This window comes from Hibiscus syriacus, unplaced genomic scaffold (genome assembly GCF_006381635.1).
Source record: "Hibiscus syriacus cultivar Baekdansim isolate YM2019G1 unplaced genomic scaffold, ASM638163v2 tig00110988_pilon, whole genome shotgun sequence".
Taxonomy (NCBI): domain Eukaryota; kingdom Viridiplantae; phylum Streptophyta; class Magnoliopsida; order Malvales; family Malvaceae; genus Hibiscus; species Hibiscus syriacus.
The window spans coordinates 387,906-403,062 of NW_024062942.1; the positions used below are offsets into that span (position 1 = coordinate 387,906).

At 34.9% G+C, this 15,157-nt stretch overlaps 1 protein-coding gene and 1 pseudogene across 1 annotated transcript; one reads left to right on the forward strand and one right to left on the reverse strand.

The window, feature by feature from the left end:
- The first annotated feature begins 4,910 nt into the window (after window positions 1-4,910).
- Window positions 4,911-7,385, forward strand: LOC120149041 (annotated as a pseudogene).
- Window positions 7,386-7,405: 20 nt separating this feature from the next.
- LOC120149032 (probable folate-biopterin transporter 3) lies at window positions 7,406-11,668 on the reverse strand. Its single transcript, XM_039161963.1, has 5 exons — window positions 11,137-11,668; window positions 10,376-10,635; window positions 9,453-9,548; window positions 9,202-9,372; window positions 7,406-8,502 (listed from the first exon to the last, which is right to left on the reverse strand). Exons 1-5 carry the CDS (start codon window positions 11,525-11,527, stop codon window positions 7,909-7,911), a joined length of 1,512 nt encoding a protein of 503 aa, XP_039017894.1. The 5' UTR covers window positions 11,528-11,668; the 3' UTR covers window positions 7,406-7,908.
- Between the last annotated feature and the right edge of the window lie 3,489 nt (window positions 11,669-15,157).

The window sequence follows — 15,157 nt, forward strand, 5'->3', positions numbered from 1 at the left end:
TTCCTCTTCATCGAAACCTTCTTCATCGCTCCATGTAGCTACATGAACCTTGTGCTTCTTTTTGGATTGACCATTTTTCTTCAATTGTGGGCAATCATATTTGACATGCCCCGGCTTTTTGCATTCATAGCAAATGATCGGGTCTTTCTCCTTCGATTCAGTTTTGAAGCCTTCATGACGTTTTAATTTTCTTCCTCGGTTGGACATCATCAACTTTCTGAATCGTTTGGCAAATAATGCCATTTCCTCATCGTCATCATCGTCATTCGAATCACTCTCATCTTTTGTGGATTTGAGAGCAACTCCAATGTTTTTCTTATTCTCCTTCTCCTTTGGTGTCTCGTCAATCTTATCGAGGTCCACTTCATCTTCAAGCATCATTTCATGAGTGATAAGGGAACCGATTAGTTCTTTAAGAGTTAAGGACGTTAGGTCCTTAAACTCGATGATTGCCGTCTTCTTTTATTGCCATAATTTTGGAAGGAAGTAGACTAACTTCCTCACAAGCTTTTCATTTGAAATGATCTCTCTGTATGATTTGAGACCATTGACAATCGTTGAAAATCTATCCGTCATAGCTTTGATATCTTCATTTGGTTTCATCCTGAAATTTTCATAGCTATGTATTAGAATACTAATTTTAGATTTCTTTACCTCATCTGTACCTTCATGAGTGACTTGAAGTTTGTCCAATATTTCTTTGGTGATTGTACAAGATGAAACTCTTACGTATTCATCTGGTCTAAGAGCACAAAATATGATATGGATGGCTTTGGAGTTGAGCTGGAACATTCTTGTCTCTCCTTCACTCCACAATCTTGGATGAGTGAGAGGCTTGATGTATCCTTCTTCTACGGCATTCCATGCTCCCATGTCACTTGCTTGAATGAAGTACATCATCCTATTTTTCCAAAAAGTATAGTTAGCCCCATTGAAGAAAGGAGGCTTGTTGACGGGCATCGAATCGAGACCGGAGTCGAAGTTTGAAGTAGAGGCCATTGATGACTTTGATTATCGATGTAACTCTTCCCGAATCGACTCAAGAGGCGATTAAACCTTCAAATGAGTTAGGCTCTGATGCCAATTGTTAAGTTAATCGATCGATGGAATCGGCCAAGAGGGGGCTGAATTGGCAATTAAAATTTTTGTGGAAGCTTTTGCAGAAAATTAAAAGTAATTGCACATCGATTTACAGTGGTTCGACTTTCTCAACAAAGTCTACGTCCACTACCTTAGCTATCCACACTAAGGATTTTCCAACAAATTCACTAATTTGTTCTTTCTTTTGAGGCCAAAGAGATAACCTTACAACTCCCTCAAGAATTATACCCCAATTCTTGAGAACACTCTTTCTCAAAGAGAATATTACAAATTTCGTAAACTTACAAGAAAACCTCACAAGGTAAGATGTTTGCACAATTCTAGAACAAAGAAAGAACACTAAAGAATAAATATAATTGAGCACAATAAGTGTTCTTGAAAGCAAAATGAATATTGAATGAAAAATAGGCTTGAAATGCTCAAACTTGAGGTTTGATGCTTTCTCTTTGATTCTCTCTTGATTCTAGTTGCTTGATATTTCTTGTTATTGATCAATGGCTTCTAAGCTTGTTTAAATACACCTTGAATCACTTCTGAACGTTGGGGATCATTAATGAAGTTATTGGAGCCGTTTAAGTGTGAAAACAATTAATATTTCTGCTTGGAGCGTGGGGGGAATCGGTACCCCCTCATGGGGAATCGGTTCCCTAAGTGTAAAATTCAAATATTCGACCGTTGAATAGTGGGGGGGAATCGGTTCCCTCCGAGCATACTGGAATTTCTCGGAGCAAAACCATTCAGGGGGGAATCTGTACCCCCTTGGGGGGGAATCAGTTCCCTCTGGACAAACTGTAATTTTTGGCTTTGAAACGGTTCGAAATACTTTGTAAAATTGTTTTGAAATTATTTTAAGATTAAAACTTAATTTTACACTGTAGTAAGGATTTAAAATGAACTTTGAAATACTTTGAGTAATATTTTGATATTCGATTTAACATATCGAATATTCTTAGAAAAATCATTTTCAAAATTAAAATTCTTTTAATTTAATTTGATATATCAAAACATCAAAATGTTTTCAACAAATACCAAGTTATAAGGTTTAGGCTTCTGAAAATCGTCTTGAAATTTATGTTTTGTAGATATCGAGCCTAAACGAGTTATGGAACAATCGAAGAGTTAGGAGTGAATCAAAGTAAGGCTAAGGTGAGTGCAATTTAATTGTACTTATACGATCGAAAAACATTGGCTTGCGATGAGCCAGTGACGGAGTTACTATGGTAAAAAGTGACTCCTAATTATATGATTGATATGATTCTCATGAGTGCATTTTAGTTTATATGATTATAAGGAATTGGAACTGTGATAAGTCTATTTTCAATAGTTATAGTATATGGAGTATTGATTATAAGGATGTGAATGACATGAAATGTATGTATACTTGATTATATGAATTGATATGTGCTATGTGATTGATGTGATATTCCATACGTGAAAATAAAATATGAACTATAGGAAAGGATTATATGATGTATTGATAGGTGAACAAAATATGACATGCATGTTTACTGAACATATGAGAAATAACATAAGTTATGTGGTACGATTTATATGATTATATGCACATGTGATATATGTTATATGATATGGATCTATGTGACTACGTGAGAAAGAATATATGTCTATGAAAAGACATAAGAACAATGTATACGCTATGTGACATGTGAATATGAAGCATCTGAAAATGTTCTACGTGTAAGTGAACTATGTGCCAATATGAATATGTAATAAATATGAAAGATAATGCCATATTATGTTTCATGAGATCTAGACGTATAGTTGGCATGCCAAGAGTCGAGGGGTCTACGCGGTCCTTCGGGACAAATTCTACGTGGTCCTTCGGGACGTATATGTATTCTTTGGAATATGTATGAGGTCTTTTGAGACACCTACTTGATCCTTGGTATATGTATATGATTCTTAAGGAATTTCTATGTGGTGCACTACGGTGCAATTCTACGTGGCACTTCGATGCATTTCTATGCGGTCCTTCGGGACAAATTCTACGTGGCACTACGGCGCAAATTTATACGAACTGTGGTGACAGCATAGTGCACAACCTCACAGTACTCACATACCTTAAGTTCTCAGAAATGTACATGGGCCTATAAAAGGCATCAAAAGTATTTACAAGATTCATATGTGATATTGTGTGTATTCTTAAGTGAAATGTATTTGTTATATGAGATTGGTAATTATTTATGCAATGGTGTGATCTAGAGTTACATTATATGTTGATATGGTATATAAAGAAATTAGTGATGATAAAATGAGAAATGATAAGCATGTAATAATGTTATGTTACATAATATGTGCATGTATGTATATATTACAGAAAAGAATATATGATTTGGTATGATAAGGTATTATCAATGTTCATGCATTATAGAAGTTACAATTAGCATATAATTATGTTTTATATGCCTCACTAAGTCAACGACTTAGCGCGTGATTGTTTCACGCGTAGGCTATGAGAAGAGGAAGATTGGAAAAAGTTATGCAAGACAGGTCAGTTCCTCCTTTCCAAAGATCAGATCAGAAAAGAAATGTATAGTATGTATTTTGTAATAAGGATAGTGGTTGGCATGTAAATAAATGATGAATTATGATATGTTCTAATTGGTTTGTAAAATCATATGAATGAGTTTTCTAATGTTTAAACGTATTTATGTAAATGTAAATGTACAGTAATGAACGGTTAAATTTTTATGAGTTTTATGTATGTCTTTCGAAAATCGTTGTAGCAGTGCATCGATGCATAAATTTGCTTCAAAATTTTGGTACATCGATGCACGGTAGCACTGTTCATTATTGTTCACGGTACTGTTCATACCGTATTTCATTGTTCATAATTACATTTTTAATCTCAAAATTTTATACCAAACACAATTGAACAATATATGATCGTATTTTCTTAATATAAGTTCAAATGTTCAGTTATTTTACAAGAATAAAGGTTTTGAAATATCAATGTGATATCTCGGACTCATATCCGGGTCGGATACAGGTTGGGGTGTTACACATTGTCTGGATGAAAGTCATGGAGAAATAAGAGTCTAAGCCTATTTGTATCGTTAATGCACCGACAGCCTTGCAATCTTTGATGGATGATGTGTTTTCATTGCAGGTAAGATAGCCTGTGGCAGGTTTTCTGATGACATCTTGATGTATGACTCTACCTAAGGGAATCAGAGTAAACGCTTGCAAACTGTTTTTCAAGTACTAGAAAACCTTACAAACCGGTTTAGCATGAACCCTGGAAACTATTGGGGAGCGGTGGAAAGCAGGTTGGGCCTTCAATTACTAGCCGTCATGTAAACTTCTCGTTTTTAAGGAAGTAAGAAAGTATGTCACGGACGATTGTCTAAAAAAATATGTAATGGACTCTTTTCATCATATCAATAATTAAATATCTCAAATTCTATGTATGAACATAATTGTTCGTTGCACAAAATGAACTACCTCAATGATCAAAGAGTTTTTAGAATATATATTAACACTTGTAATCACTCTATTTTAATAAAAAAATTGTTTGTTATATTTCTAGAATTTAAATAAATTAAATTATGGTAGCATAATATTTATATATTTTTAAATAAATTAAATTATAGTATAAGAATAATTTTAAGGAAACATTAAGGAAGAAAACATGCGTAGAATGGAGTTGAAGGTCTACTTGCTATATAATATAACTATTGGAGTTGCAGACAACAACAAATTAAAAAAAGGACCGGGGGTGGGGGGACTGCCTGTCCCATTTATGCTTTCACTCGTAGCTTTCCTCCACCATCAAGACGGAGTTCACTATTATGGAGACAGGCAGCTCCTCAACCTGCAACGCCACTTTCAATGGAACCACAATTGGGATACTCTTGCTTCAACTTGTGTCTCATAAATCAAGTAAGCTTTCTTTTCATTGTTGTTGTCAAACCAAATGAAGAACAAGACTCGTTTACATTACATTGCTGCCCAAACCGGCCTTCACCATTATTTCATTTTCCACTCTGGGGTGTATTCAGTATCTCTATGACTATCTTTGCTTTCTTTCTTTTTTCCTGCTAGGAATAGGGAAAGGATCCGTAACTGCTCTCATGGCTTCATGCCTTGTGGGAGACATCCATTATTGCCTTCTCTTTTTATTTACTCCAGAGTGGAAGACTATATGAACTTTACTTTTTGCTTATCTTGACTTTGCTTTTCATTAGACTATGCAATTATAATTGGCTTATAACTGCTTTTACTTTTCTTGTATAATATATATCACGTACTTTCAGTTTAGCTTAACTAATTGGCTTTACTGCTTTCGGTCAATGGATATAATTGCATAACATCGAATACATACATTCATAAACCTATACACACAGCACATATATAGTGAAGGAGACGTGTGAGAGCTTAAAAATTTCAAATTATCATATATTTTAATTTTTCTCATTGTATTTTTATTAATAATATATTTTTCATCTATAAAATTTTATAAATTCGTCACTGCTTAGATCTTAAAAAAATTCTGAGTTTGTTTCTACTTATATGTACCTTTTTCCCTCTGCATATCAACCATTTTTGTTAAATTGGCTTTGCTTCATTCTTTACATCGTTTATGCTTTGATCTTTGTTAATGCAAAATTATGTTTAAGGGTAGGCATTATTATATATAGTTTTACCCCTTTAATTTTGTATGTTTAGGGAAGGAGAAAGGTGCGACTATATTGGAAGTGAAGCACCGAGATCATTGTTATGGGGCAAGGGACAGAGACTGGAACAAGTTGCTTCAAAGACGCTTGATTTTGGATGAGCTAAGAGTTCAGTCATTGCAAGGCCGAATTAAAAACAAGGCTTCTGCCAAAGCACAAGATGTCTCTGATGCTTCTGGTGTCGGACTTGGGATGTTAAACTTCATTGTTACAGTTGAAATTGGTGGTCGAAAAATGACGGTAATTATCGATACCGGAAGTGATTTGACTTGGGTTCAATGCCAGCCCTGCAGATCATGTTATGACCAAAAAGAACCTCTTTTCAACCCTTCAGCATCTCCTTCCTACAGAGTAGTCTCATGTAATTCATCCGAGTGTCAGTCGCTTGCATTTGCAACTAGGAACACAGGAACCTGTGGGGAAAACCCACTGACCTGTAATTATGTAGTTAGCTATGGCGACGGGTCCTACACTAATGGTGATCTAGCTCATGATCACCTCAATCTAGGGAAGAGTCCAGTGGAAAAATCCGTATTTGGGTGTGGCCGGAACAATAAAGGTCTGTTCGGTGGAGCTTCTGGTCTGTTGGGACTGGGGAGGAGTACTATATCTCTGGTTTCTCAAACTTCTGCAATTTTTGGCTGGTTTTTCTCCTATTGTCTGCCATCAACAGAAACTGGGGCTTCTGGTTCATTAGTTTTGGGTGGCAATTCATCAGTTTACAATACTTCAAGCCCCTTTTCTTACACTAGAATGATCCCAAATCCAAAGCTATCAACTTTTTATTTCCTCAACCTTACTGGAGTCAGTGTTGGTGGAGTGACACTGAAAGATTCAAGCTTTGGAAAATCGCAATGCTTATTGATTCCGCGACCATTATCACAAGGCTTCCGCCAGCAATTTACAAGGTCTTGAAAGCAGAGTTTCAGAAACAGTTCTCCAGCTTCCCAACTGCACCGGCTTTCTCGATCTTGGATACCTGCTTTAACCTTAGTGCATACCAAGAAGTGGACGTTCCTACACTAAAATTGCATTTTGAGGGTAATGCATAGATGAATGTGGATACCACTGGGGTCTTTTACTTTGTAAAGACAGATGCATCTCAGGTGTGTTTGGCTTTTGCAAGCCTCTCATTCGAAGACAAAATCGGTATCATTGGAAATTATCAGCAAAGAAACCAAAGGGTTATATATGATACAAAAGAGTCAAAGTTGGGATTTGCGCAGGAAAGTTGCAGTTTCACATAAGTACAAACTGCAATGGTTGGCAGCTTTGGATATATATATAACTATCATCTTTTTTAAGCCAACTGATGTATTGGCAGTTAACAATATCTATACCCCACCATCTTTTTTTCTTAATTCAAATTATATACATATTGCTCAGGGAAAATTGAAGGTATAGAAATATCATAGCCGCTCAAGACTTCCAGAGTGTGCTCAGTAAATGGTACAAATTGGGGGGGGGGTTTGAGCTACTGCCTGAAATAACACTACTTCCACAGTAGATGCAAGAACTTAATTTCATGTAAAATTAAATATCATTGTACTATTTATTTATATGAAGAAATATTCCAAGTGTGTAAAATCAGTTATGTCTCTGATAAAGCATTGACTATGTAAATAATTTCATTGCTCTTTTAGCCTAAAAGCATATTGATACAACAAGCACGTCACGAAGCAGAGAATAAGAGAGAGAGAAAGAACCTGATGCATATCTTGGAACTGCCCCAGCGAAATTGATTGCCTTGTATGAAAATCTGTCTGAACGCTGAATTTTCATTGCTTCCTCAGTATTAAATGCTTCGGACAAAGAGGCATCTGAGAAAAGAAAGAAGTTCCTGATGATTTGAACCCTGAGTTATTGTCCTTGAGCATAGGTTTAGATTCTTCAGCAAATGATTCTAAGGCAACTATACCTCACGAAGCACAGTGATTAGGAACAAAAAAGAGTGTGTCCTTGCATATCTAAGACATTCTAAACGATAATTGCTACAACTTTCCAACTCGAAAATAGGATGTTTAGTTTTGGAATGGAGAGGTCCAACTAGATAATATGATAACCATATTCATTATTACTTGTTCTCCTGAAGTCTTAAATACCAGCCCAGGGTCTAGTCAGATGCTAAGACAAGGGTAGCCATTTCAATATTTTCTGGTTCAAGTACATCATTTACCCGTTTTCTCCTCAACGTCTCAGACGGAAGGATGGACAGGTTGGGATCACTTCTAGGTATCAAAAATAGGAACCCAATTGGGATAAGTCTTAACAGGCTCCGGATGATGATGGATATCCAAAGGTTGTCAAATTGTGTTCGTGTAACATTCAGCATATGGAGCACTAGGCCTCCTGACCAGGCTGATGAAAGTAGCCCTATATGATCGATTGACATGATTAGAGCGAAGAAAGTGCCTTCTATACCAGATGGGCAAAGCTTGGAGCTGAGTACAAGAAAAGGCATCCATTTAATACGCCCAATCATACGAGAGACAGCTTCATCAATCACCACGAAGAAATAATCTGACATACCAAGTTTCAAATTTATACGCAACACCAATACCAAATCGAGCAATCCAGATATACCATACAACAGCTGGGCCCAAAACAGTATATCACGAAAAGGATGATTTTTCAAAAAGTTCTGGTATAGAAGGACCCCAAAAAGAGAGCCCACAGCACCTACAGAGAATATGGATCCAACAATTTCCTGAAAAAAGCATACAACTAACAGATTTATCCTAGATAATAGGGGGGAAACAGTCAAAATGCTCATACCACACTCTTTAAGTTTTTCATGTTGACGATTTGAGGTTATTCCAGTGTTTAGACTACATGAATTAAATAAAAAAAGTTGAAAACATCACGAACACAATTGAGTGACTTAAAATGGAACAAAACGCAGGTAGAAAGGAGCAAATAAACACTAATAATCATTATATGTATGATCGTATCCATAAATGTGCCTAGAGAGGTGGCATAAGTAGATCCATCTCCATTAACTAGAATGAATTGGCCAACCAACCCAACCCAACCCAAATAACTTAAAAAGTGAGAAATTGACTACTTGAAATTGAAATAACCTAAAAGCAACCTGAAATCAAAATGACCAAACCAAGACCAATACCTAGTAGTATAGGTGGCAGCAAAGAATACCCTGACTTCACCCACAATGAAAGTGAATCATCTTTAAAAGTCGACTTGAAAATGATCTGAGCCTAAAATAACTTAAACTCCAGCTACCCAAAGGCCAAACAACTGAAATTAAGAGCAACACACAACCACTTGGAACTGGCTCACTGACCCAATTGTCAACCCCAAAGATACAATTTTATTACTGAATCGTATGTAATATAAAACATGGAACAGAACATTCTCCTTGTTGTGAGAAAGAAAAAAATGGTTCTACCTGTGAGAAAGATGGGCCGTCTTTTGCATCTGTGTACCAGTAGAACATCCCTTCATGGATATGCAAGCCTAGTGCAAGAGACAAGTACATGTATAAACATGGTCTCCAAACATCCCGGCATTTCAGAGTTGTCCACATAACCTTGCTAGCATCTAGAAACTTCTCCTTCACCTAATTTCAATTGAATATTTCAATATACACGGGGAAGAACCAAGAGATTAATGCAGAGCTTGCAAAGAAAGATTACTTACTCTTCCATAAGCAAAGTTGCGCACACTGGATTCTCTCAACAAGATTCCAACCAAAACAACAAGGCTAGCAGGGACAATAAGCAACCCAAATACACCCTGCAGGAAAAGTAACACCTTCAATTACTCGTGCAACAAAGATGGAACTTAGTGGCCAAATGATGGGAACACTGAATACCTGGTAAACCTTGAAATCATACAAGTGAAAGCATATCCTACGTCCTAATATGATTAATTGAAATCTATAACTCCAATGGTTACCAAAGAAAAATGCTTGTATCAAAATTTATATATTGTGTAAGATCTTCTATTATGGATATATTGTCAACGAACCTGTAATATTTACAAGAGATTCTGCATTCTTGTGTCAAAAGCGAGACACAAAAACAGAGAAAGACAGATTCTAAATTCTTATCAGGTGATGAAACTCTGGATTTCAACTAGGCTGTGAGATTGCATGCCTCAAATAAAGTAGCTGTCAAATCAGATTAAATAAGCCATGTTAAGGCAGATAGTTGTTGCTTTATACCTGTACAAAGTTTTGAAAATCAAAATTTTACCGATTTATTATTGGCTCCATCACAGACCATAACACCACTTAACATTATTCAGAATACCTTTCTACAATGCTCTGTTCTTGTCTGTTATATCAACTAGTATTAAATTTTATAAACGATTTTAGTAGTGTAACGATTAAGATAAATGGAATTTAATGGCAGGAAGAGCTTGGTTTCTTTTTACCAAAGAATTTAATTAAATCTACTTCTTAAATGCTAGGAATGAACCATAGTATTTACTACTTAGAACTAATAATTCAAATGAAATTGTTCAATCAAATGCCGAGTCGGTTTGAGTTGGCCATACTGAATTTCTAAAAATTATCAGATTGCAATCAATAGCTACTAAAATACTGGGAGGAAGTAAACCTTAGCTCCAGCTAGGTGAACAAAAAAGCCACTAAGCGAGAATCCTAACAATGCTCCGATAGAAGAGCTCAGCCCACACAAGCTCTGCATATCACCAGCAAGGGAAGGATGACTTATAGTATGCTGTGTGACACAGGCATCGATAGCCACATCTGCAATTGCAATACCAGCACTTCCTGCCACCAAAGATAACAAGGCGAATCCAAGATGCAGATTCTGGTGTAGTGACAGAATTAGCATGGAGATCACACCAAGAACCCCTGAAATAATTATAAGTAAATATGTCATAAAATTGCACTGAAGTCGTGAGCTGTCTATCTTCAGTCCTCTTCTTACTTATTACTATTCCTATCTTGTTTACATATCCAACTTTTCCTCTATCCCGTTTCTTTCCACCACTTTCCCTCCGGTCGAAGACAAGTCTAATTAAATTATAAACAAACCAGAGAACCAAAGGGAATTCTTTCCTCTCCGTTCTCACAATTAAAACATAGTAAAAATAAATTTCATTAATATCTGATATTTCTCGATTGCAATCATCTATAATATCATTTTTTTTTTTTGCCGAAAGCAATGAAGAAAGTAACAAAAGCACTCGAACAGACTTAAAAATCATTGACATCCTAAAAGTACTCTTTTTTTTTTTGGCAAATAGGGAAAAAAATCACCTATCAGAAGCTAAAATTCAGGTAAAATAACAAAATGACAATAATAAATAACCCAATACACACACAAAGTGGGTTGGGTAATTCATAATTTACCAGCAAAAACGAAATAAGGGCGTCTCCGGTAACCAAGAATGGGTACAACATCAGTAAGCAGGCCCCAAAGAGGCTTAACAATCCAAGGCAAATGGATTACCCCGATCAAGACCTGTGCTTTAGAGGGTTGCACCTTCTGCTCATCTTTCATGTAATACTGTGTGCTAACTCTACTCAATCCCACGCCAAAACCCTGACTGATTCCATACACTATTACCACTCCCAACACAAAGCTCCAATGCAACTCTTCACTCAACATTTTCAACCATTTTATCGGTTTTAACACCGTTTCCAGAAAACCCTTTTTGGGGTTATTCCTTCTCACATGGCTATCTGATGCATCCTGATGAAGTGGTTTTGTCTCTGTTGTTTCTTCTTGTTCTTCCATCATTGCTAAAAAATGATTTTTTTGAACTGGGTATTTGACTAGAGATAGTTCAAAACACGGAAATTTTGGGACCCTGGAGTTGGAGATATAGAATTAAAGGGAAGATCCAAAGAGACTCCCGATATTTAATGAGGAAATCGAACTTGAATTAGGGTTGCCCAGCTTTGAATGTTCCTTAACTTGAACAATACGGTAATGTGTGCTCTCAACGTTATTCCGACATAACATAATAATCTGTGTATTTTCTCCTTATAATTTATTTGAAATATTTGGGTAAAGTTTGACGCTTTTTTTGTGTTGCTGGCTAAATTTTCTAAAGTTTGGTTTTGTTACACGAGGTATATTTCAAACGATTAATTTGATCACGATCGAATAAAATTATTATTAATCAAAAAATTAATCGTTAATTGAATTTAATTTTTTTTAAATATTAACCGAATTGAATAAAGTTTAGTTAGTTAATCGAATTAATCGATTTTTTTAATAATTTTTTAATTAGATTAATTTGATTATAATATAGATGTTTTTATTTGGGTTAAAATTTAATTAGATATTTATAATTTAATGAATTTAGTATGGTTAAAAAATAATTTGATCTTAATTATTAATGGGTTTGAGCTTAAAATATGGATTTAATATATATAATACATTTAATATTTAATAATTTTGATTAATTCAATTAATTAACATATTTCGAGTCGAATTAATCGTTAATCGAATTTTAAAAAAATAATTATTTTTCGACCGAACTAATTCAGTGACTAACTAAATTAATCGAATTAGTTTGATTCGATAGATTAATTCGATTAAAATCGAATAGTGAATGCCCCTAAGATGATCATTGATCCTTTAATAAATATCATATTTTGTACACTAATGATGTAAATAAAGAAATATTTTAGTATAAACGTTTCATTCGATGAATGATTAAAAATAGAGTGATATATGATTCATATATAGATGTATTAATCTTATCTTCAATTATTAGGTTGTGATATTTAATTATTTTACTGAAAGATGAGATAAAATTATCAATAAAAATTTAATAACAAAAGAGTCTTAATTTTTACTCCTTTTTTAGTGTGTTTTTAATGTTATTATGTCACATTAATAAAACATTTATCACCAATTAAATATCTAACAAAAATTTATTTAAAAAATTAAAACTTTAATATTTATATTTCTAACCATTTCTCTGAAAAAAATTAAAAATTTTGATGAAATTAAAAAGAATTGCCAATTTTTAAGAGAGGGCAGGTAGTAAGATGGAGTTGTTCAATTTTTAGAAAATGTGAGAGACCAATATTTGATGGGGTTAGTTGAAAATTCAGGCATACGCCGCATGGTATGGCGCCTCGCTGTCAATAGAAAAGTGTTGACATCCAAAGCTAATGAGCATGAATCAACTTATTTCAATAGTTAAAAAAATCACCGTTATTCTTTAAAGCGATGGATTCGAACATTAGCAATTGTAGTAGGTTGATTGAGCGTTCATTGTCAAATGATTGAGAGTATTTAAAACAAATACTATTTTATAATCACTTTAGCTTAATAAAAAAATTTCTCTCAATACAATAAATAATTTATTTTGTGAAATAAAAAATTTGGATAATAAAAAAATAATATTATAAAATATAAATGAAAACAAATCGATGGCAATAAGTTGTAAAATAAACTATATTATCTGTAACATATTTAAATAAAATACTAGCTATATGTCTTTTATAAATCTAAAACAATTTAGGGATAAAATTTCAATTTATCCCTTTTTTTTAATATGTTTTTCATTCAACTGCCCCTCTGATTGTTGCAAATGAAAGGATGTTGCCATAAACTTAAGTCCACCTACCAACCTGAACAATATCACAAACACGACTTTCGAATACGAATACTTCTACATAGGAAAAAGTAAAGATTCGAAGCGATAACGATATCGATGAATATTTTTTGTTTGTTTGTTAATCTAAGAAATTATATGGGGAAAAAGGGAAAAAGAGTATCTCCCCCTCGGATTTAGGTTTCCTGAATAATTTCCTGTTAAAAATGGAAAAAGGAAGTTGAAGTTAGATAATCATTACTATGCATTTTTCCTTAGATTTGCACCTCTGTGTTAGTTGATGTGATGATGGAAGAAATGAAATATTGTTTCCATGTTCTAAAATAAGCTTAATTAGTTGCTTTGTAACACCCTAGACTTTGGAGTAATTTAAAATGTTTGAAAGTTTGGGTGCATGCTTGAAAACTTCTAAAATTTTGGAGACTATTAGGGCAATTTACTCGAAAATAATTTAGGACATTGAGATCCCAACTTTTCTTTTCATTCCTTATTTTCGTTCCCCACTTTTCTGAAAAACCTCCCAGTCGTTTCTTCTTTCTTTTACACCAATCCTATTGCTTTTTCAGTTTTGCTTCGATTCACCGTCGATTGTGTCTTCGTGACTCTCATTCTCGGTATCTCGTTGTTTGTCCCCTGTTCGTTCTTCATCCGATGGTTTCAGTGTGTCCAGCGTCGTCGGCGCTAGTTTTTTTTAAGGAAGAAAAGTTTCATGTTCCGTAAAAAACTTCATCTCTATTGATCCTTTTGGAAAAATGACGATTTTAAGAGACTCACGCAATCTAAAATAATCTTATGAATTTATTCATAATTTTTCAGCCACCGGAGGAGGCTCCACATGTCGTCATGCGTGAGTGGGACTGTTCCAGCGATTCAAGCCGGTCTTACATCCGCATCATCTGTACCACCCTAACATCCCCTCAAAAGTCCTCGGTCGAGAGGCTCCACCACTACAAAACTACTGACTTTTTGGGTTTCAATGACGATGATCCTATAGCCATTGACTAATGGCTTTGTGAAACCCTATGTACCTTGAGACTATTTTATCTTACCCTAAAAGGTTAGTTAGAGTGCATTACCGCCCTGAAGGGTGATGTGATAGACATGTAGGAAACTGTAGAGTTGACATTAGAGCTAAAACGACTGAGTTAGGAGTTTTTGTTGTCCGAGTTTAGAGCAAAGTACATCGATGTGACTCATACTTATGATTTGAGAAACTGATTTCTACATTTAACTCAGGGTGACTGCTCCGCGTTTAAGTACGAGAGTGAGTTCTTGCATTTGAGTTGTTATGATCCGAAGTTAGTGGCCACAAAAGAGCACCGTTGTAGGAGGTTCAGGAAGGGCCTCCATATAGATGTTCTTACTCATCTAACGTTCGATCCACCTAGAGTTTTCACTAAGTTGACACTTCAAGCCAAGGCTGTCAAGTGAGTCATGAGAAGGAGAGCCCTTTTTTCTAGTGACATTGAGGGACATAGTCGTATAGCCTCAAACACTACTAGATCATCTCAAACATCAGTGAAGATGACCATTGACTTCCGAGGGTTATGAAGATATTATTCTTCTCAGTCCTATAGATTGAGACAGGGATTCAAAGACCGCAAGAGACTGTTAGCTTCAGTTTCTTTGGTGAGCATTAGAGGATCAAGTAGGACTATACATCCCTGACTTATGGGCACTATGGTATGAGGCACCCGGGGGAGTGTGTTGAAAACATTTTGATATTTCAATATAACAAATTAAGATAAATGAATTTTAAGATTTTCCAAAAGATTTTCTAAATATATTCGATATAA